The sequence below is a fragment of the Oncorhynchus kisutch genome, linkage group LG7, assembly GCF_002021735.2.
Source record: "Oncorhynchus kisutch isolate 150728-3 linkage group LG7, Okis_V2, whole genome shotgun sequence".
In the NCBI taxonomy this organism is placed as follows: domain Eukaryota; kingdom Metazoa; phylum Chordata; class Actinopteri; order Salmoniformes; family Salmonidae; genus Oncorhynchus; species Oncorhynchus kisutch.
In genome coordinates, this window is record NC_034180.2 from 2,600,766 (window position 1) to 2,623,919 (window position 23,154).

Here is a 23,154-nt window from a genome sequence, read left to right on the forward strand (position 1 = left end):
CCACTGCACTTCATTCACTGTGGTTGGAGTCGGCCAATTACGCACGGCCTTAACACGGTCACACTGACTATCACCACCCCCGAGGTGGAAATGCGATAACCCAGGAAGGAGACGGCTCGTTTGGAGAACACACACTTCTCAGCCTTGACGTATAGATCAGAATATCATCGATATAGACCACCATGCCCTGCCCGTGCAGGTCCCTGAGAATCTCGTCTACAAAGAATTGAAAGACGGCTGGAGCATTCTTTAACCCATACGGCATGACGAGGTACTCATAAGGACCCGATGTGGTACTAAACGCGGTTTTCCACTCGTCTCCATCCCGAATACGCACCAGATTATACGCGCTCCTGAGGTCCAGTTTTGTGAAAAACCGTGCTCTGTGAAATGATTCCACAGCCGTAGCGATGAGAGGTAGTGGGTAACTAAACCCCACCGTGATAGCATTTAGACCTCTATAATCAATGCACGGACGCAGACCTCCCTCCTTTTTCTTCACAAAAAAGAAACTCGAGGAGATGGGTGAAATGGAGGGCCGAATGTACCCCTGTCCCAGAGATTCCATGACGTATGTCTCCATAGCCAACTTCTCCTCCTGACACATTGAGTACACGTGACTCTTGAGAAGCGCAGCGTTTACCTGGAGATTTGTCGCACAATCCCCCTGTCGATGAGGTGGTAATTTAGTCGCCCTCTTCTTACAGAAAGCGATAGCCAAATCGGGGGAATGAGCACAGTGGAAACCTGGTCTGGACTCTCCACCGACGTGGCACCGATGGAAACTCCCAGACACCTTCCTGAACACTCCTCTGACCAACCCTGGAGAACCCCCCGTCTCCACGAAATCCTAGGATTGTGACTAGCCAGCCAGGGAACCCCCAGCACCACTGGAAACGCAGGTGAATTGATAAGGAAGATACTAATCCTCTCCTTATGATTCCCCTGCGTTACCATGTCCAGTGGAACCGTGGCCTCCCTGACCAACCCTGACCCTAATGGCCAGCTATCTAGGGAGTGCACGGGGAAGGGGGGATCTATCGGCACTAGCGGAATACCCAGCTTGATGGCGAGTCCGCGATCCATAAAGTTCCCAGCTGCGCCTGAATTGACTAGCGCCTTATGCTGGGAAGAGGGTGAAAAGTCAAGAAACAAAATAAATACAAACATGTGACCAACAGGGGGCTCTGGGTGAGTTTGGTGCTGACTCACCTGGGGTGACCGAGAAGTGTTCCGCCTGCCGTCTCGACTCCCAGACGGGCTCCCCCAGTACCGGTCGGCCGTGTGTCCTCTCCGACCACAGCTGGTGCAGGAGGAGCCTCCTCCTCCGGTACCCCTCGACACGACCCCCCCTAACTCCATAGGAATGGGAGTGCTAGGTGGTGGAACAAACAGGACCCTCTCCGAACGCCCGCCGGCAGCCAGCAAATTGTCCAGCCGGATTTTTTATTTCTTTATTTAACCAGGTAGGCTAGTTGAGAACAAGTTCTCATTTGCAACTGCGACCTGGCCAAGATAAAGCATAGCAGTGTGAACAGACAACACAGAGTTACACATGGAGTAAACAATTAACAAGTCAATAACACAGTAGAAAAAAAGGGAGTCTATATACATTGTGTGCAAAAGGCATGAGGAGGTAGGCGAATAATTACAATTTTGCAGATTAACACTGGAGTGATAAATGATCAGATGGTTATGTACAGGTAGAGATATTGGTGTGCAAAAGAGCAGAAAAGTAAATAAATAAAAACAGTATGGGGATGAGGTAGGTAAAAATGGGTGGGCTATTTACCGATAGACTATGTACAGCTGCAGCGATCGATTAGCTGTTCAGATAGCAGATGTTTGAAGTTGGTGAGGGAGATAAAAGTCTCCAACTTCAGTGATTTTTGCAATTCGTTCCAGTCACAGGCAGCAGAGAACTGGAACGAAAGGCGGCCAAATGAGGTGTTGGCTTTAGGGATGATCAGTGAGATACACCTGCTGGAGCGCGTGCTACGGATGGGTGTTGCCATTGTGACCACTGACCTGAGATAAGGCGGAGCTTTACCTAGCATGGACTTGTAGATGACCTGGAGCCAGTGGGTCTGGCGACGAATATGTAGCGAGGGCCAGCCGACTAGATCATACAAGTCGCAGTGGTGGGTGGTATAAGGTGCTTTAGTGACAAAACGGATAGCACTGTGATAAACTGCATCCAGTTTGCTGAGTAGAGTGTTGGAAGCAATTTTGTAGATGACATCGCCGAAGTCGAGGATCGGTAGGATAGTCAGTTTTACTAGGGTAAGTTTGGTGGCCTGAGTGAAGGAGGCTTTGTTGCGGAATAGAAAGCCGACTCTTGATTTGATTTTCGATTGGAGATGTTTGATATGAGTCTGGAAGAAGAGTTTACAGTCTAGCCAGACACCAAGGTACTTATAGATGTCCACATATTCAAGGTCGGAACCATCCAGGGTGGTGATGCTGGTCAGGCGTGCGGGTGCAGGCAGCGAACGGTTAAAAAGCATGCATTTGGTTTTACTAGCGTTTAAGAGCAGTTGGAGGCCACGGAAGGAGTGCTGTATGGCATTGAAGCTCGTTTGGAGGTTAGATAGCACAGTGTCCAAGGACGGGCCGGAAGTATATAGAATGGTGTCGTCTGCGTAGAGGTGGATCAGGGAATCGCCTGCAGCAAGAGCAACCTCATTGATATATACAGAGAAAAGAGTCGGCCCGAGGATTGAACCCTGTGGCACCCCCATAGAGACTGCCAGAGGACCGTACAGCATGCCCTCTGTTTTGACACACTGATTGGTGAACCAGGCAAGGCAGTCATCCGAAAAACCGAGGCTACTGAGTCTGCCGATAAGAATATGGTGATTGACAGAGTCGAAAGCCTTGGCAAGGTCGATGAAGATGGCTGCACAGTACTGTCTTTTATCGATGGCGGTTATGATATCGTTTAGTACCTTGAGCGTGGCTGAGGTGCACCCGTGACCGGCTCGGAAACCAGATTGCACAGCGGAGAAGGTACGGTGGGATTCGAGATGGTCAGTGACCTGTTTGTTGACTTGGCTTTCAAAGACCTTAGATAGGCAGGGCAGGATGGATATAGGTCTGTAACAGTTTGGGTCCAGGGTGTCTCCCCCTTTGAAGAGGGGGATGACTGCGGCAGCTTTCCAATCCTTGGGGATCTCAGACGATATGAAAGAGAGGTTGAACAGGCTGGTAATAGGGGTTGCGACCATGGCAGCGGATAGTTTCAGAAATAGAGGGTCCAGATTGTCAAGCCCAGCTGATTTGTACGGGTCCAGGTTTTGCAGGTCTTTCAGAACTTCTGCTATCTGGATTTGGGTAAAGGAGAACCTGGAGAGGCTTGGGCGAGTAGCTGTGGGGGGGGGGGGGGGGGGGGAGCTGTTGGCCGGAGCTGTTGGCCGAGGTTGGAGTAGCCAGGCGGAAGGCATGGCCAGCTGTTGAGAAATGCTTGTTGAAGTTTTCGATAATCATGGATTTATGGGTGGTGACCGTGTTACCTAGCCTCAGTGCAGTGGGCAGCTGGGAGGAGGTGCTCTTGTTCTCCATGGACTTCACAGTGTCCCAGAACTTTTTGGAGTTGGAGCTACAGGATGCAAACTTCTGCCTGAAGAAGCTGGCCTTAGCTTTCCTGACTGACTGCGTGTATTGGTTCCTGACTTCCCTGAACAGTTGCATATCGCGGGGACTATTCGATGCTATTGCAGTCCGCCACAGGATTTTTTTGTGCTGGTCGAGGGCAGTCAGGTCTGGAGTGAACCAAGGGCTATATCTGTTCTTAGTTCTGCATTTTTTGAACGGAGCATGCTTATCTAAAATGGTGAGGAAGTTACTTTTAAAGAATGACCAGGCATCCTCAACTGACGGGATGAGGTCAATGTCCTTCCAGGATACCTGGGCCAGGTCGAGTAGAAAGGCCTGCTCACAGAAGTGTTTTAGGGAGCGTTGACAGTGATGAGGGGTGGTCGTTTGACTGCGGCTCCGTAGCAGATACAGGCAATGAGGCAGTGATTGCTGAGATCCTGGTTGAAGACAGCGGAGGTGTATTTGGAGGGCCAGTTGGTCAGGATGACGTCTATGAGGGTGCCCTTGTTTACAGATTTAGGGTTGTACCTGGTGGGTTCCTTGATGATTTGTGTGAGATTGAGGGCATCTAGCTTAGATTGTAGGACTGCCGGGGTGTTAAGCATATCCCAGTTTAGGTCACCTAACAGAACAACTCTGAAGCTAGATGGGGGGCGATCAATTCAAAAATGGTGTCCAGGGCACAACTGGGAGCTGAGGGGGGTCGGTAGCAGGCGGCAACAGTGAGAGACTTATTTCTGGAGAGAGTAATTTTCTAAATTAGTAGTTCGAACTGTTTGGGTATGGACCTGGAAAGTATGACATTACAGTAAACTGCAACTCCTCCCCCTTTGGCAGTTCTATCTTGACGGAAAATGTTATAGTTGGGTATGGAAATCTCAGAATTTTTGGTGGCCTTCCTGAGCCAGGATTCAGACACGGCAAGGACATCAGGGTTAGCAGAGTGTGCTAAAGCAGGGGATAGACATGTCTATTAGTTCATCGAGGGAGAGAGCGGCGTCCCGACACGCTAGCTCCCTGCGGACGTCCTCCCGGAGACTACACTGGTAGTGGTCTATCAGGGCCCTGTCGTTCCACCCAGCCTCAGCGGGAAGGGGAGCCACCTTCGGTAGGAGTCATGACAACTGGGTTGTCAAAAAGGATTTATTCCAAACAATGTCGGCCTACGGCAAAACTTTTATTCGTTATTCAATTGGTTACATGTATACACATTTTTGAGATTATATTGTTCAAACCAAACATTTGTATAATGCTAGGTTATTCTAATCTAGGGACACACAGTAAAACTGTGTATAATCTATATTCAGTCAGTTTCATTTGAATCCAGTCCAGTAATGAGTGTCTAAACCATCATGTTTAACAGGATTCTCAGGCTTGTCCTCACTAACCTCTCCCCCCCTGAGTCTGGGTCACACTGAGAGAGAGAGAGAGAGGTTAAAGAGTTTGTGAGGGGGAAGAGATGGAGTGAGAGGGCGAAAGATAGTTAGAGGGAGTAGCAGAGAGAAAGAGAGGGAGCGAGAGAGAGAGAGAGAGAGAGCAACACAGTGAGAGAGGAGAGAGAGATCATTGCGAGAGCGACAGAAAGAGAGAGCCCTACAGTTTTACTGCAAACAGGCCGGGGGATTTAATCACAGTAAAACACTGCACTCTGCCTCTCCGACTTATTGTGGGTGTCAAAACATTTTACGAGAGCAACTGTGCCGTCGGAGCCAGAGTCTGGCACCACACCAAAACGGTGTCCCCGTTCAAGACAAATCCGCAGTGGCCCTCCATATCACCTTATAGCGTCTCGCCTTGCCTCACTTCAACCCAACTACTGTACGACTGGGAGGGAAAAAACCTTGTTGACATAAAACATTGGATAACATGAGTTAAACCTCATATGTCATGTTTTAAGTTATGCTTATTGACATATACAGCATAGTAAAACGTGAGAGAGATGATCAAACTTCATAGCCTGTCATGTTTTGTGTTATGCCACTGAGGCGGTCCAAGTTCTGTGTTAAGTCTTAACAAACCTTTGAGAGTGGTATTGTTGTTATCATATTTGAAGTGGCCCTACAGTGCGTCATGCTCTGTTAGAGATTACACTAAACCACATCACTGTTAGATAGAGGAATATTTTCCAAAAAGCACCCAAAGCTGCAAAATATACAACATTCCTGGACCAGCATGGGGTGAACAAGGGAGGGATGAAGGGATGAAGGGATAGAGGGATGGAAATGCCAAACAGATGAAAAGACAAAATGACACCGTTCAGATGGACCCGGGTAGCATTTAGACTCACTCAAACAGCCTGATCATTGCTATCATAATAAACCATTTATCTGAACATTCAGAGTCAACACATTCAAACACATGAAACCAATATCTGTATGTATCACCCATATATCAAGGGAGGATTTGATTTTTCCATTCACCCTCTCTTACCAACGACAGAGCATTATTATGATGTGAATGTTTGATCAGTTTGAAAAGTCTTGGTCACTTGTTATATTCCCTGTCGTGTTGAGGTGTTTATTCTTAGGTGTAAGTCTGCTTATGTAATCGCACCCTATTGCACTGCATTTGACCCCTTTTGACTGAGGGTCAAAAGTAGTGCATTCATAGGGAATAGGGTGCCATTTCATATACAACCTAAACAGCTGTGAGGTTGGGTTCTGTTGCCTGGTTACATTTCTCCTCTATCTATCATGAGGAAAGAATGATCTATCTAGCATGGGCACACGGCTTGGCTAGGTGGTAAGCCTCCTGGTAAAGACGGTAGGGACGGGTTTCCTAGCAACCACAGCAACTATTGTCTCAGGCACCGGGTGGAACGATCTATGTCACTAATCCCGTTTTAGCGCCCGACTCCAATTTGGAATGAGTCCGTTTTCTCACCGAGGAAATGTCTTGAAATTAAAAATGCATTTCAAAACCCATGCCAATAACTTCTGAATGTGTTAATTTGTTGAGAAATATGGCCTACTAAATGTATTATTTTTGTGCGTTGCTAGGGGCAACCCCGGTAGCTTTCTAGGCGACGGATGGTTTGAGTTGTGTGAGGAGAATCATACTGGAGTTGTTGGAAAAGTTTTCATTTCTCTGAACCTACTCACCTCAGCCAGATTGGAGTAGGTCTGGGGAGGGATGGAGGGAGAAAGGATGGAGGGAGGGAGGGAAGGAGAGAGGGTGGGAAAGAGAGAGGTAGGAAGGGAGGGAGTTAGGGAGGAAGGAAGAGCAATGAGCCTGGGTAACAGTGCCATCTATTGAACATCTATGTGTCTGGTTCTGGACTGTAGCTCCACAGCGAAGGTCTATCTGTGCTCTAGCCCTATATCAGCTGCTCAAGGGGAAGTTGCCTTCCAGCAGGCACAGATCTATGTTCAGATAACCCTCTTTCCTTGATACATGGCTGTTGACTTGTATGGTGTCTACAGCCATGCGTTAGAGCAACTAACCTTCCCTGAAATTCTGACCTTGAGGGACATTTGCTTAACACACACACAAGCTATCCCTATTTCCATTCCCAGTCCACCCCCACAAATGTAGCCTAATGGTTAGAGTGTTGGTTCAGCAACCGAAAGGTTGCTAGTTCAAATCACTGAGCCGACAAGGTGAAACATCTGTCCATCTGCCCTCGAGCAAGGCACTTAACCCTAATTGCTCCAGGGTCGCGGTGAATAATGGCTGATCCCTGGCCTTGACCCCGCTCTCAGGGGGAGTTGGGATATACAAAAACACTTTTCCATTTCACACCTCACACACGTACAGGTTACCCACTTGTACATGCAGTGGAGGACATATATACCACCCCCTATTTGACCTTCGAAATATGTCAATGGATCACGCATCATGGTACTCTCCTCTCATGGAGGGCTTTCCAGATCACTAAATGAATAACATTTGATAAATAACATACTCCAGTCCTAGCATACAGCCGGGTGAAAATATTAGTCCATTAGCGCCCTCATGAATCTGTCAAGCCGGATATTTGTTACCAGAGGGGGAGGTTGGCATAATTTCATTCATGACAGACTAATCAAGGCTGACACTCGTCAAACGAAGCCCCAGCCTGGGTCCTGGCTCATCTCTCTCATCCCAGGGAAAAGTGTCTCATCCCTGGGTTAACGGCACAGGTTCTCCCTGGATAAATCACTGGAGGTCTGGGCTAACCGAGGGGGATAAGATGCATGCAACTATCCATCAGCTACAACGACTACATTCTAGCATTGATCTGGGGCTGTTTGTCATGTGGCATGGGGTTATGGGTTTATGTCAAGGTGGCGGTTCTATGGGGGAGCAATGAGGACAGGACACAGTGTCTCTAGGCCCTGGTCTTCCCTCTATGCGCTTCTATAGCAACTTGACATTTACAGGAGTTTTCCTGAACACTCAATCTGACAGGAAAAAAATGTTAGTTGTGGCCTTAATAACTATGGCCTGGAGTTTTTCCTGAACATTTCACCTGACAAGAAAAAAGAAACCTCTGGTCAGGAAAAACTGTGTAAATGAGTCGAGACTATAATCTACTGTGTATATTAAGTGTCCGTATCATGAGGACTCCTCTCATTAGAATATACAGTGCCAGCTCTTAGCATTGCAGCAGCAGTTGTATCCATGGACGGTTTCACTGTGAATATCAAACATGACATGGTGTGGGTGAATCAGCACCTCTATCCGGTCAGCTCATTCACTCCCACTGCCTGTTTTAATGTCATCATATCCCATGTGTATTCACACACTCTGCCTCCTCTGTTTCAGATAAGGTGTCTGATGTTTTATTGAGATGTTTCATACAAATCTGAATGAGTTTTAGAGCTCAGACATGCATGAAAAGGACAGCTTGGTTTGAAGATTGAATATAGAAGATATTGGGCTCCATCTTGTGGTCAAAGTTGGAAATTGACTCTATGTTCATTTTAGTAATCTCAGACATTTTCACAACAGAAAACCAAATATTATACAATTGTATACTATTGTAGTGATACTTTGACCTTTTCCGACCCACACTGTCTGCTTGCAGTGTTACCTTTCTAAATCCCATAACAGATTCTCTTTCTCGTCTGTTGTCAGCCTAAGAAGTCTCAGGAATGTCTCTCTCTTTCCAAACTGCTGAGGAACTGGAATACACCGGCTGACCTCGCGGCAATGCCAACCCTCCTGCCTCTAATGGAATGTGAGTGAAGTGGGTCATGGGAAACCCGGTCCCCCCACAGATGCCCGAACCTGAGGAGACCTGCTATAATTCAATTAGCTTAGATAGCGAAAGGAGAGAGTAAGATAAATCAAGAGGGTGTGCTTGTGTTAGAGAGAGAGTGATTTCGACTTTCTTACCAGGCCACTGGCCTACATTGTGTGGAGACATACTACACACGGTTTTGATCATGTAGGTGGTATAAATCAAAATCTAATCAAATGTATTTATATAGCCCTTCTTACATCAGCTGATGTATCAAAGTGCTGTACAGAAACCCAGCCTAAAACCCCAAACTGCAAGCAATGCAGGTGTAGAAGCACAGTGGCTTGGAAAAACTCCCTAGAAAGGCCCAAACCTAGGAAGAAACCTAGAGAGGAACCAGACTATGAGGGGTGGCCAGTCCTCTTCTGGCTGTGCTGGGTGGCCAAGATGTTCAAATGTTCATAAATGACCAGCATGGTCAAATAATAGTAATCACAGTGAACAGGTCAGGGTTCCATAGCCGCAGGCAGAACAGTTGAAACTGGAGCAGGAGCAGCAGCACGGCCAGGTGGACTGGGGACAACAAGGAGTCATCATGCCAGGTAGTCCTGAGGCATGGTCCTAGGGCTCAGGTCCTCCGAGAGAGAGAAAGAGAGAATTAGAGAGTATACTTAAATTCACACAGGACACCGGATAAGACAGGAGAAATACTCCAGATATAACAGACTGACCCTAGCCCCTCGACACATAAACTACTGCAGCATAAATACTGGAGGCTGAGACAGGAGGGGTCAGGAGACACTGTGGCCCTGTCCGATGATTCCCCCGGACAGGGCCAATCAGGCAGGATATAACCGCACCCAATTTGCCAAAGTTCAGCCCCCACACCACTAGAGGGATATCTTCAACCACCAACTTACCATCCTGAGACAAGGCCGAGTGTAGCCCACAAAGATCTCTGCCATGGCACAACCCAAGGGGGGGGGGGGGGGGCAATCCAGACAGGAAGACCACGTCAGTGACTCAACCCACTCAAGTGAGGGTTATAACCGCACCCAATTTGCCAAAGTTCAGCCCCCACACTTGAGTGGGTTGAGTCACTGATGTGGTCTTCCTGTCTGGATTGCCCCCCCCCCCCCCCCCCCCCCCCACACCACTAGAGGGATATCTTCAACCACCAACTTACCATCCTGAGACAAGGCCGAGTGTAGCCCACAAAGATCTCTGCCATGGCACAACCCAAGGGGGGGGGGGGGGGCAATCCAGACAGGAAGACCACGTCAGTGACTCAACCCACTCAAGTGAGGGTTATAACCGCACCCAATTTGCCAAAGTTCAGCCCCCACACTTGAGTGGGTTGAGTCACTGATGTGGTCTTCCTGTCTGGATTGCCCCCCCCCCCCCCCCCCCCCCTTGGGTTGTGCCGTGGAGAAGATCTTTGTGGGCTACACTCGGCCTTGTCTGGTATACCCTGAAGTGTGATTGTATTTTTGGTAATACAGGGAGGACTAGGGGAAATAACGTGCTGGGGAGTCATACAGTATTAGGCCCATAAGGACCTAGATCAAGGCTCTTCAAACTTGTTCCTGGAGAGCTACCGTCCTGTAGGTTTTCCAACCCTAATCTAGCGCTCCTGGTTCAAAATATTAGCTGGTTGATAAGCTGAATCGGGTTAGTTTACAACTGGGTAATGGTGGAAAAAGTTCCCAAATGTATTTTCAAATTCCTTATATTAAACAAACCAGACGGCACCATTTTCTTGATTTTTATTTATTTACACACTCCATGCTCAGACATCATTTACAAACAAAACATTTGTGTTCAGTGAGTCCACCAGATCAGAGGCAGTAGGGATGACCAGGGATGTTCTCTTGACAAGTGAGCAGGACATTAGCAGGACATTTTCCTGTCCTGTTAAGCATTCAAAATGTAATGAGTACTTTTGTGTGTCAGGGAAAATGTATGGAGTAAAAAGTAAATTATTTTCTTTAGGAATGTAGTGAAATAAAGGTTGGCAAAATATCACTAGTAAAGAAAAGTGCAGATACACCAAATACTACTTAAGTAATACTTTAAAGTATTTTTTATTTAAGTACTATACACCACTGCAACTCGGGTTGGATTGAAAACCTACAGAGTAGCTCTCTAGGAACAGGGTTGGAGTTAAAATCTACAGGAGGGTAGCTCTCCAAGAACAGAGTTGGAGTAAAACCTACAGGAGGGTAGCTCTCCGGGAACAGGGTTGGAGTTGAAACCTACTGAGGGTAGCTCTCCAGGAACAGGGTTGGAGTTGAAACCTACAGGAAGGTAGCTCTCCAGGAACAGGGTTGGAGTTGAAACCTACAGGAGGGTAGCTCTCCAGGAACAGGGTTGGAGTTGAAACCTACAGGAGGGTAGCTCTCCAGGAACAGAGAGCTCTGACCTAGTTTATTCTCATAGTAGCACTGACATTGTATGAATTAATATTATTTTTATAGGATAGCATAGAATGTTTTGATGTTTTATCTTTTGGGATAAGTAACCAGTTTAAAAATAAATAAATAACTATGTTCAGTACACCTGCATTAGTGTATACATTCATTGTTAAATTCAGATCATCATCCAGAAATACATGTTATAAAAGTTTATAATGCAACATTGTGTCAAACAACTTCAAGTGAAGTCAATTCAGCAACAACTCCACATGCAACATCTCAATGTGACCACTAACAGGCACCATTAAACCCTATCATTAATGTGGCAGAGCTGCTCTTGCTAAACCAACAGTAGTCACTCAAATGCATGTGGGACCCATCACCACATGTGTTAGAACATCTCACTGCATGGCCAACCACATTAACTTCTGATCAGGGTTGGGTAGCTTACTTTCTAAATGTAATCCGTTACAGTTACTAGTTACCTGTCCAAAATTGTAGTCAGTAACATAACTTTTGGATTACCCAAACTCGGTAACGTAATCTGATAACATTCAGTTAGTTTTAGATTACTTTCCCCTTAAGAGACATTAGAAGAAGACAAAAATGTATGTTACCAATTGAACGACATCTATTGCCGAATAAATCAATGTTAAAGTTTACATAACTGGCCATATATGGATGTTAAATTTTACTTTATGGGTTGGTTGTGTAAGCTTCTTCTAACCCATCACTTTCTACTACATATCATGTAGTATGATTAAATTATATCTTTACATTAATATATATCATTTATAAATCCAAAAATGGATGTAGCCACTACAGATTGTCCCTGCAAGTCTATCAAAAGTGTGCGAGTTTGAGCATGTGTCCATTAGGCCTATGGATTCTTTATTTTTATCAGCATGAATTAGATTGAGCAATATAAACCCCACTTTTATTCCATAGGCTGGGATCTATGCAGCTGTTGCAAGAGGGTATTTTCACTGGCTGTCCACTGGTTTCATAGCAATGATTGATAGGCAGCTTTAACTTCTTGAATTCAACCATTATTGGGTTCAAATACACATTTAGATTTGTGAACAGCCATCCACAACAACCACAATCAGTAAGGCCGCAAATAGCTGAATGAGAGAGCAGCAGTGTGATTCACATCAATGCGCCATGTAGATATCAATAATAAGTGATATCCGTATCACCGTAGACTACACCACTGCTGTCATCCTTACCTCCAAACGTTTATTCAAGTTGGATAATCTTTGGATGCCGACAGCAGTCGCACCATTGGAAGACACAGCTTGGACTGTAGCCTACAAAAGCCTGTTCCTGCTTTTTCCCCACGATCCATCAAACACATTTGGTGTGTCATCATAGCGGTCTCTGACTTGTGGTCAGACACGCTCAAGTGGAACAAACTTAAATTTGCACCTTTTTTCAATGTTCATTTAATGTAATTGAGAAACAGAGAAGTGTCAAAGATTTTTGTCAGCAAACATCCATTCTGAATTTAAAAGTAATGCTCGAAGTAATACTCTAGTTTTTTTCTTCAAAAGTATCTGAATACAATATTTTTGCTGGTAAGGTATCGGATTACAGTGATTCCGATTCCGATGCTTCTGATTCCGATGTAAACATAATTGACCCAATATGGAACCCCATGCATGCCAGTTGCACTCATGCTATGGAGAATACCCTTCAGAGGATAGAATTGTGTGGCCATGGACCACATGACCTCCAGCTCTGCAGCTGCAGGCCTGATGCATGGTTTTACCCAGAAGTGTGTAGGGTGAGAGGGACACAGAGTAGCTCTGTAACCACAGGGCTTTGAAGAGAGAACAACATGAATGGACTATCTGGGAGTTAGTCAAATGTAAATACCTAATTCAATTATACACTGCTCAAAAAAATAAAGGGAACACTAAAATAACACATCCTAGATCTGAATGAATGAAATATTCACTTTCTTTACATAGTTGAATGTGCTGACAACAAAATCACACAAAAATTATCAATGGAAATCAAACTTATCAACCCATGGAGGTCTGGATTTGGAGTCACACTCAAAATTAAAGTGGAAAACCACTCTACAGGCTGATCCAACTTTGATGTAATGTCCTTAAAACAAGTCAAAATTAGGCTCAGTAGTGTGTGTGGCCTCCACGTGCCTGTATGACCTCCCTACAATGCCTGGGCATGCTCCTGATGAGGTGGCGGATGGTCTCCTGAGGGATCTCCTCCCAGACCTGGATTAAAGCATCCTCCAACTCCTGGACAGTCTGTGGTGCAATGTGGCGTTGGTGGATGGAGCGAGACATGATGTCCCAGATGTGCTCAATTGGATTCAGGTCTGGGGAACGGGCGGGCCAGTCCATAGCATCAATGCCTTCCTCTTGCAGGAACTGCTGACACACTCCAGCCACATGAGGTCTAGCATTGTCTTGCATTAGGAGGAACCCAGGGCCAACCGCACCAGCATATGGTCTCACAAGGGGTCTGAGGATCTCATCTCGGTACCTAATGGCAGTCAGGCTACCTCTGGCGAGCACATGGAGGGCTGTGCGGCCCCCCAAAGAAATGCCAAGGTGTTGGGCTGTAAGCACAACCCCCACCTGTGGACGTCGGGCCCTCATAACACCCTCATGGAGTCTGTTTCTGACCATTTGAGCAGACACATGCACATTTGTAGCCTGCTGGAGGTCATTTTGCAGGGCTCTGGCAGTGCTCCTCCTGCTCCTCCTTGCACAAAGGTAGAGGTAGCGGTCCTGCTGCTCGGTTCCTGCCCTCCTATGGCCTCCTCCACATCTCCTGATGTACTGGCCTGTCTCCTGGTAGCACCTCCATGCTCTGGACACTATGCTGACAGACACAGCAAACCTTCTTGCCACAGCTCGCATTGATGTGCCATCCTGGATGAGCTGCACTACCTGAGCCACTTGTGTGGATTGTAGACTCCGTCTCATGCTACCACTAGAGTGAAAGCACCGCCAGCATTCAAAAGTGACCAAAACATCAGCCAGGAAGCATAGGAACTGAGAAGTGGTCTGTGGTCACCACCTGCAGAACCACTCCTTTATTGGGGGTGTCTTGCTAATTGCTTATAATTTCCACCTGTTGTCTATTCCATTTGCACAACAGCATGTGCAACTTATTGTCAATCGGTGTTGCTTCCTAAGTGGACAGTTTGATTTCACAGAAGTGTGATTGACTTGGAGTTACATTGTGTTGTTTAAGTGTTCCCTTAATTTTTTTGAGCAGTGTATAAATTGGGATTTTGCAGGTGGTGGAACTGTCCTCAAAATTGCTTGACCTTCTATGATAATTTTAGACAGGATGATGGTTAGTTACTTTGGTATAATGTTGTCTCAGTCATTCATTAGGGTCATCCATGCATGTCTTGTAGGCTTACTTTGATTTTTTATACCAACCGTCAACATTCCTGCTTGTTACATTGACCTGCAATTAAATTGTTTACTGAAGCCATGAATGTAATGCACATAGGGTTCATAAAATGGTTCAGAGAGACTCTGGTTGTCAATAGTTCCCACAGCCAAAAAGTCCAAATTGGCTATCTCGTAAAAATTCATTTAAAAAAAAGAGGTGATTTTTGGTCTTATTTTAAGTTTAGGGTTAGGCTTAAGGTTATCAATGTGGTTAAGGTTAGAGTTAGGTTTAAAATCATATTTTAAGAAGATAAATTGTGGAAATGGATGGGGTTTATGTGGCTGTGTTAAATAGTGATGGCCCTCCTCAGTCACATGAGCTGGTTAACTCCTCCTCTTTCCTCACTCCCTTGACCTCTGACCTACAACCACTCCCACCCCATTTTAAATCACACTGTGCTGCAGCACCTGATGTCTGGATCCAAATTAACATATGTGCTTGTGCACACACACACATTTGTGCGTTCACACTTACACGCATACACACATCCATCACTAGCCTGTCAGCTTTGAAAGAAATTGAATTGTAATCTCCAGATGCCTTTTACAGATGTAGGATCTTAATTTGATCCCTCTTTTGTTCCTGCACAGCAGGAAATGCAAACCTGTACTGTATTCAAGGTTTAAAATGTCAGACTTGATTTGCCCTAACAAAAAATGTATCATCCCATACAAAAATGTTCATTAATTATAATCCACTTAATAATTCACCTTTCCTGTTGCTGCAGGATTATTTTCCTTCTGTAGCAAACTGGCTCAAATTAAGATCCTACACCTGTATCTGCTCCTCCGTGTGGTTGAGAAGAACTAATGAAATGGAAACTTAATAACTGCATGACAACTTGAACTCCAGTCTAAAAACTGAATTGATCTTGTAGAAGCATGATTAAGGAGGATGTCATTGACTGTACAACACTGTGAATCACATGTATAAAGAGTTTTATACTTCTATAAAATAGTTGTTAATGAGTTGTTTTGATGAGTTATCAAGCAACCGTAAACAAGTCACCCCGGGTCATGTCACCCTCCTAATTTCTACTGCATGCATTTCTTCCACTGTAGCTGATTAAAATGTCCTTAGAGATTTTGAGGGGGGAAAGTCTTTAAGTGGATTCATCCCCAAAATCCTCCTGAAACAGAATGAAAACTCTTTTATATAACACATTTAACCGATATCCAGACAGACAGACCATTTCAGGGAATTCTACTGTCTATCCTCTTGATTGTTATCCCTCCATTTGCACTCTTTAATTTTTGAACAAGGGATTCTCAATCGTATTATTCAAGGGGATTTTCTGCTTTGTCATTGTGTGCAGGATGTCCTCTCTCCTGAGGACTAGTGACTTCCTATTTGTTTCCTGCCTCGTTTCCTCATCCCCATTTTCATCCCCTTTCATCTCATAAAGAGGAATTACCAACAATGCATCATTCTGATGCAGCTGCTATGCTTGTTTTCTGGAGAGTTCCTTATGTGTCTTGGTTGATGGATCTTTAGGAAGAAGGTAAACTGAGGTCCACCACACTGGTTGTGATTTATTCCTCACCTCCATATGTCCAGGCATTGTCACATGGGGGATATGAAGGGACAGTGGGACTGATCCCTGTGTGTCACACCCTGATCAATGTCCTCAGTTACTCCTGTTGTTTGCTTTGGCACTAGATTCAAAGGTCCTGGATGGCTCAGTTGGTAGAGCATGGCGCTTGCAAACTAGGATTGTGGGTTTGATTCTCGGGGCCACCCATAAGTGAAAATGTATGCACGCATGACTGTAAGTCGCTTTGGGTATTATAGTATTATTTTCATAATGAGCAATATTATTCAATATTAATAATGTTTCTCTATTGATGTTATTAACTGCCTGGATACTTCCTGGTTCAAGGATTGGTTGCCGTGGCACCATGGGACCTAGGTCTGAGCCCTTCCTGTGGTGCTGTGCCAGGTGATGATGACGCAGGTAGCTAGGCACCCACTAGGCTGGCAGAGAGAAAGTGGCATCACTCTCGCTGTGTAATCCACTGGCCACTGTAAGCCTATGGCCTTGGTAGCACTCTGGTGACTGGACAGTGGACACACACAGTGTAGATGAGATGTGTTATGTCCAATCTATTGCTTGAGTCTATAACCTTTAAAGAGCACTGACTTATGTCAATGGGGGAATAGTATTCTTGAGGAAAAATAAGGAGGAGGAGTGCTTCAGGTATTCCAAAACAACCACAGGTGCTCTTGGGGGGGAAGGGTAATTGAAAAGCTGAAGGAAGAATTATAACCACAAATTAGGTGCTAAATGACATATCAAAATCCAAACACTCTTGTGGGTTTGAAAGATAATAAGCCTCTAATGTGTGGCCTAAGACATCATTAAAATACACCAAGTAGGCGCATCGGCTTACACTTATTTGTGTAGTTCAGTATCCTAATAAAATACTATGCTAAAAAATACTTAATCAGGGTGTCTCACTCTGTCTCAGACACCCCGATGAAGCCATAAGCTGCTTCTTAACTTTCAAACCCACGAGAGTGGCTGGATTTGGCCATTAGCACCTATTTGTCATTATAATTTTTCCTTTAGCTTTTCGAGGGAATGGTATTGCCTAATAAATACCTAAAAGGCACATCATAAATAATGACATGACAAATAAGTTCAAATTTGGGGGCCAAATTGCATCTTTCAGAAAATACACCACTTGCTGAACAATTGGACAAGGACTACCGTTAGGACCCTGAGGGGAAGCAGCATTCCCTCCCTCGTTGAATTGGATGACAAGACTGGGGTGGCCTCTCGTGCTACAGTGTTAGTGTTGAACGGTTCGTCCGTCTGAGAAAGGATGTGAGAAGAGGAGGAGGCTTGCGGTTTCTGTAGCAAGCATGCGGCTTTGTTAGATTCTGTGGATTTTGGACACCGGCTTTACATGCAATGTATTTGTGCTAAATGGAATTCGTTTTTCCCTTTTGTGTTTTCTACCGGATACATTCTTATAGCTTGGAATCGAGTGTTTTCCTGTGCGGCTCGGTTCATTGGTAAACTAGCGGTTGCATCAGTCGACTGTCAATCAAGTCGAGGCTCTCTGCACCTGGTATTAATTTAAATTTGCCGGTGAATTTTCGTGAACATTGAGTTTTGGAGCAATCGTTTTCTTTTAGCCTTTGGTATTTCAATAACCGAGAGTTTATTGTGCAGCCTATTGACAAGGTAAGATTGTAACCGTAACTCAGGCTACTGTACCCCTAGTTATATTAACAGCGGACTGTATCCCCGGAAAATTTCAACATTGTATCTTGACGGCGCAAGGAGGAACTAGCCTACAAGTACACGGTCCTCTCGATTACTGTATCAGTGATTGCCAAAGCGTTGTTTGACAGCTGTCTTTGGGAACGCGTTGGACAATAGGGCTTGCCTGGAGGAGCCATCTGCTATTGTTTTCTACTGCGGATAGATCAAAACATTAACAGATCGAACATGTCGCTCAGCAGAAGTATTGAATGGGAACACTTTGAGGAACGGGACAAAACGCACCGTTCAGCAAGGGCTAACGGCTCGGGATCCCAGTCCGGCTCAAGAGGCAACGGTCTCGTACCCAGCCCGGCGCACAGCGCGCACTGTAGCTTTTACCGAACGCGCACGCTCCAGTCGCTCACCTCGGAGAAGAAAGCCAAAAAAGTGCGGTTCTACCGAAATGGGGACAAATACTTCAAAGGTTTGGTGTATGCCGTGTCCAACGACCGTTTTAGGTCATTGGACGCCCTGCTTATGGAGCTTACCCGGTCTCTCTCGGACAACGTCAACCTGCCTCAAGGTGTCCGGAGCATCTACACCGTGGACGGCAGCAAGAAGATTAGCAGCCTGGACGAGTTAGTGGAGGGTAAGGACACGCAGTCACCACCGGCCCCTTCCCCACACACACACAGCCCAGTCCTACAAATGACATAATAAATAATGTAGAGATCAATACTCGCGCATATTGATGAATGAGCTGATTGATCCAAGGTACTCATTATTAGATTTCACCAGACACTCCTATCTCTCAGGTTTCATCATACAATCTTATAAACCATTTCATTTTTTACATTTTTTATTTCTCCTTTATTTAACCAGGTAGGCTAGTTGAGAACAAGTTCTCATTTACAACTGCGACCTGGCCAAGATACTGCTTGTCATCAGAGTTCCACCAGCTGTTTTACATTGACTCCTTGTTCATACATATGCAGGTGTATTCTGCTATCAGCATTCCCCTTGCGAAGAAGACTAGCTAATGCTGCATTATAGGCTTATTATACTACATTATAGCCTATTCCACTACATTGTGATATAGTAGTATAATAAGGCTATAATGTAGTAATGCTATTATATTATATGATAATGTAGTATAATAAGTCTATAATGTGGTATAATGAGGCTATGTAGTATAATAAAGCAATTATTAATAGCCTCATTATACTACATTATAGCCTGATTATACTACATTATAGCCTCATTGGGCAGCAGGTAGCCTAGCTGTTAGAGGCCAGCCAGCAACCAGAGGGTTGCCAGTTCAGATCCTGGGTCCAAACGGAAAAATCTGTTAGGAAGTGAGCTAGCAACTAGAGGGTTGCTGATATCAAATCCTAGATGCAATTGCCTGCCATGGTGCCCTTGAGCAAGGCACTTAACCCCCTCAACAACAACAACTCATGGGTGCGGGGGGGGGCTACCTCCTGGGCACCTCTCCAAAACCTGTATGTATGTGTCTTTCTAAAGGGCTGGGTTAAAAGCGGAAGTCAAATTTTGGTTGGACCTTGTGTGCAATTAACCAATAAAGTGATTTTAATTATACTACATTATAGCCTCCTTAGTAGGATTCAGGCCTATAGAGTATATGCCAAGTAGAGATCTTCCTCTCTTAGGCATTTTAAACAGGTTTACTACTGTAATGCAATTGTAACCCATGTAGTCAGTTGTGGACATGCCTCAAACTCTAGGATAGATGATGTCACGTGTGGCTCAGTTGGTAGAGCATGGAGCAAGCACCAGGGTAGTGCGTTCGATTCAGTATGGAAAGTGTATGCACTCATTACTGTAAGTCACACTGGATAAGTGTGTCTGCTAATCTTGAGATCATTAGTCTCTCTTGAATCAGCAGGTCTTCCTTTTTGGTTAAGCAGTTGTGACACACACATGACCCAGTAGTAGTGTGCAGCCATCATAGTGTCACGCCCTGACCTTAGTTATCTTTGTTTTCTTTATTATTTTGGTTAGGTCAGGGTGTGACAAGGGTGGTTGGTTTAGTTTTTGTATTGTCTAGGTGTTTTTCCCCTGTCTAGGGTTTTTGTATATCTATGGGGTTTTAGTATGTCAAGGTCTATGGTGGCCTGAATTGGTTCCCAATCAGAGACAGCTGTTTATCGTTGTCTCTGATTGGGGATCCTATTTAGGTTGCCATTTTTCCATTTTGGTTTTGTGGGTTATTGTCTGTGTAGTTGCATGTCAGCACTCGGTTTATCATAGCTTCACGTTAGTTTGAAGTGTTCTTCGTTTATTAAAGAAGAATGTATTCTTATCACTCTGCGCCTTGGTCTCATCATTACGACGAACGTGACACAGAGAGAGAGAGTGTGTGTGTGTGAGCCACATAGATGACAGACCCGTTGTAGTAGTAGGCAGCACAGTATTCATGAATGTCCATCGCTCCTCCATTGATCTTAGAGCAGTGTGTGTGTTAGTGTGTGCTCTGGCTAGTGTTCTGGGCTTCATTGGCTGTTAAAACAGTCCTTAGAGTGATTTTTCACCCTCTGGGCATAAAACATGGACGTGTCCCGCTCTGCACCCCCTTCATACCTCTGCCAATGATCTGTTCACTTTGAACATGATGAGGGAGGAGAATGGAAAAGGTCAACATTGAGGTGTAGAGGAAGCTGTTATTATACCTGTACTAATAGACCAAATAAGATATGTACAACTACCTTCAATGGTCAGGTCATACCATTATTATATTACAACATGACTTATTAGCTCAGTCATTTCACAGGAGTGCTTAATAAAGAATCATGTATATTGTCCCAACTAGACCCTACACAACTAAAGGCAAATGAATTCAGTGTGTAAGTGTGAGTATTATTCCAGAAATGTATGCAAAGGTTGAGAAATTTCAACATGACCTTCTTTACATTAGAGCTCTCTCCCTACCTGGCAGATTTGCTATATATAGACCTACATCGCAATGGGGGCTGGTGGGAGGAGCTATAGGAGGAAAGGCTCATTTTAATGACTGGAATCAAAGGAACGATATCAAATGTATGGAAACCACATGTTTGACTTCGTGCCATTGATTCCATTCCAGCCATTAAATTGAACCCGTCCTCTTATAGCTCCTCCCACCAGCCTCCACTGCTACACAGTGGTTCTGTCTGTGTGTGAACCTCTCTGTGTCGCAGGCTGCAGCAGTGGCCGGTGTCTGGGTAATACGTTCATCTTCGTGTTGAGTTCTGCTGTCTGACCTGTGACCTCTCTACGATCCTGTCTTAGCGTGAAAGGTTACGGTTATCGCACCATGGTAGCTCTGTCATATTCAAATCAATCCACAGCAAAGAGAGATGAGTGTGAGTGTCATACTGCAGCTTATCTCCTGACTCCCGTTAGTCAGCACCTCCAGCTATAGGCTGTGATTTGTCTTTACTTCACTGCTGTCCTTTTCTCCTGACCCCTCTCTCCTCTCTCATCCCCCTGTTTATTCTCAGCTGACATCCTTCCTTCCTCCTTCCAAATATAAGCCTCTGCACTCGTTCCTCCGCCCATGTCCCCAGTGAGGATGGGGTGGTAGATTTAGGTCAGAGCCCAATCCCGTGGCTGGGAGACACATTGCATCACTTCTGGTTGGGCTGGCAGGAAGGAGAATGGGTGCTGCCGTGGTACAGTGAGTGTGGTAGAAGATGGACTGGCACCAACACATAGCCAGGCCTACTACTTCTGCCTGTTTTCTGCCAAGTAACCATTCAGAGTGGAAGATGGAATCCTCCCGGCAGGCATCACACTTTCTCTGCTCTGATTTGAAAGGAAAGTGGGCCAACTCACTTTCTCTGGCTGTCAAAACTTGTTGTTCTCATCTTGGGGGTATTTGGGTTTATACTGCAGCAGGTATACTGCAGGAGGTCATACTCTAGGTACTGTGGCTAATGAAGAGTTCCGTGTAGGTTTTACCTTATTATAGGAGTAGAGTTTGAGCTCTTAAGACAATCCTATTGGACATTTGATATGGTGCCAAGTTTATTTTGGAACCCCTCTAACCATTCCATTCTTTCTACTGTAAAACAATGACTGGACTCAAGTCATTCCATAAACAGTACACAGGTTGGGTTCCACTCAAGAAGTCCCCTCTTTACTGTAGAGACGCCATTGGTCGGGATGATAAGTCCTAATTATTGTAGCCTCCTCAGTAACTTATGTTAGTGGGTTGCGGCTGTACCCTCGGTGGCTGTCCCCTTGTCCTCCTGCTGTGATATGGAGAAATAGGGCACGGCTGTTGTCAGGGGTCAGGTCACAGAGACAGGAGGAATGCAGTCAATCCGTCAGAGGATTGTCTTGGCCTGGCTGTGAATGAGGCCTTTTGACTGGAGATGTTGGAGGCCGAACACCAGAGTCTTGTCTTTGTGTACTCAGCCATCAAATGGATTTGTGTGTGTGTGTGTGTGTGTGTGTGCTCCCAGCCCCATTGATTGAGGACTACTGGATCAGCCTGGCCTGTTGTGTGAACCTCATCAAGCCCCATTCATTCATTCATATGTGATCCCTGGATGAGGGATGGGATTACCCTGTGACATCCACCACACTCTCTGCTGTAGTGTGCTTATTGAAATGACAGTGAGGCATTGGATTGGATTCAAACCAAGCCAAACCACAATAGTGGTCTTATGCTACACCGATTGTGTTCCATTTGAGGAGGACTTTCAATCAAATTAAATGTAATTATAAAGCCCTTTTTACCTCAGGCTGGGTTTGTGACATCGGCTAACACCCCAAACAGCAAGCAATGCAGATGTAGAAGCACAGTGGCTAGGAAAACCTCCCTAGGAAGGCAGGAACCTAGGAAGAAACCTAGAGAGGAACCAGGCTCTGAGGGGTGGCCAGTCCTCTTCTGGCTGTGCCGGGTGGAGATTATAACAGTACAAGATGTACAAGATGTTCAAACTAGAGATCGACCGATTAATCGGAAATCGGTCGAATTTTTGGACACTTATTTGGCCGATTTTATCAATCTTTTTTTACACCTTTATTTAACTAGGCAAGTCAGTTAAGAACACATTCTTATTTTCAATGACGGCCTAGGAACAGTGGGTTAACTGCCTTGTTCAGGGGCAGAACGACAGATTTTTACCTTGTCAGCTCAGAGATTCGTTTTTGCAACCTTCCGGTTACTAGTCCAACGCTCTAACCACATGCCTTACATAGCACTCCACGAGGAGCCTGCGTGGCAAGCTGACTACCTGTTACGCGAGGGCAGCATAAGCCAAGGTAAGTTGCTAGCTAGCATTAAACTTACAAAAAACAATCAATCTTCCAATAATCTC

General features: G+C 45.2%; 1 protein-coding gene across 4 annotated transcripts in view; it reads left to right on the top strand.

Moving 5' to 3' along the window:
• Positions 1-17,359: 17,359 nt before the first annotated feature.
• The window catches only part of LOC109900487 (serine/threonine-protein kinase DCLK2), a 117,090-nt gene continuing 111,295 nt past the window's right edge, over positions 17,360-23,154 (top strand). For 2 of the 4 annotated variants that reach the window (XR_004210542.1, XM_031828380.1), the window contains exon 1: positions 17,360-18,476. Coding sequence is in view for 3 of the 4 variants with exons in the window: in XM_031828380.1 (XP_031684240.1) it covers positions 18,074-18,476 (403 nt within the window). In the remaining variant the exon portion in view is untranslated. The remainder of the gene's footprint in view (positions 18,477-23,154) is intronic. The other 2 variants (XM_031828378.1, XM_031828379.1) reach the window with 1 other exon arrangement.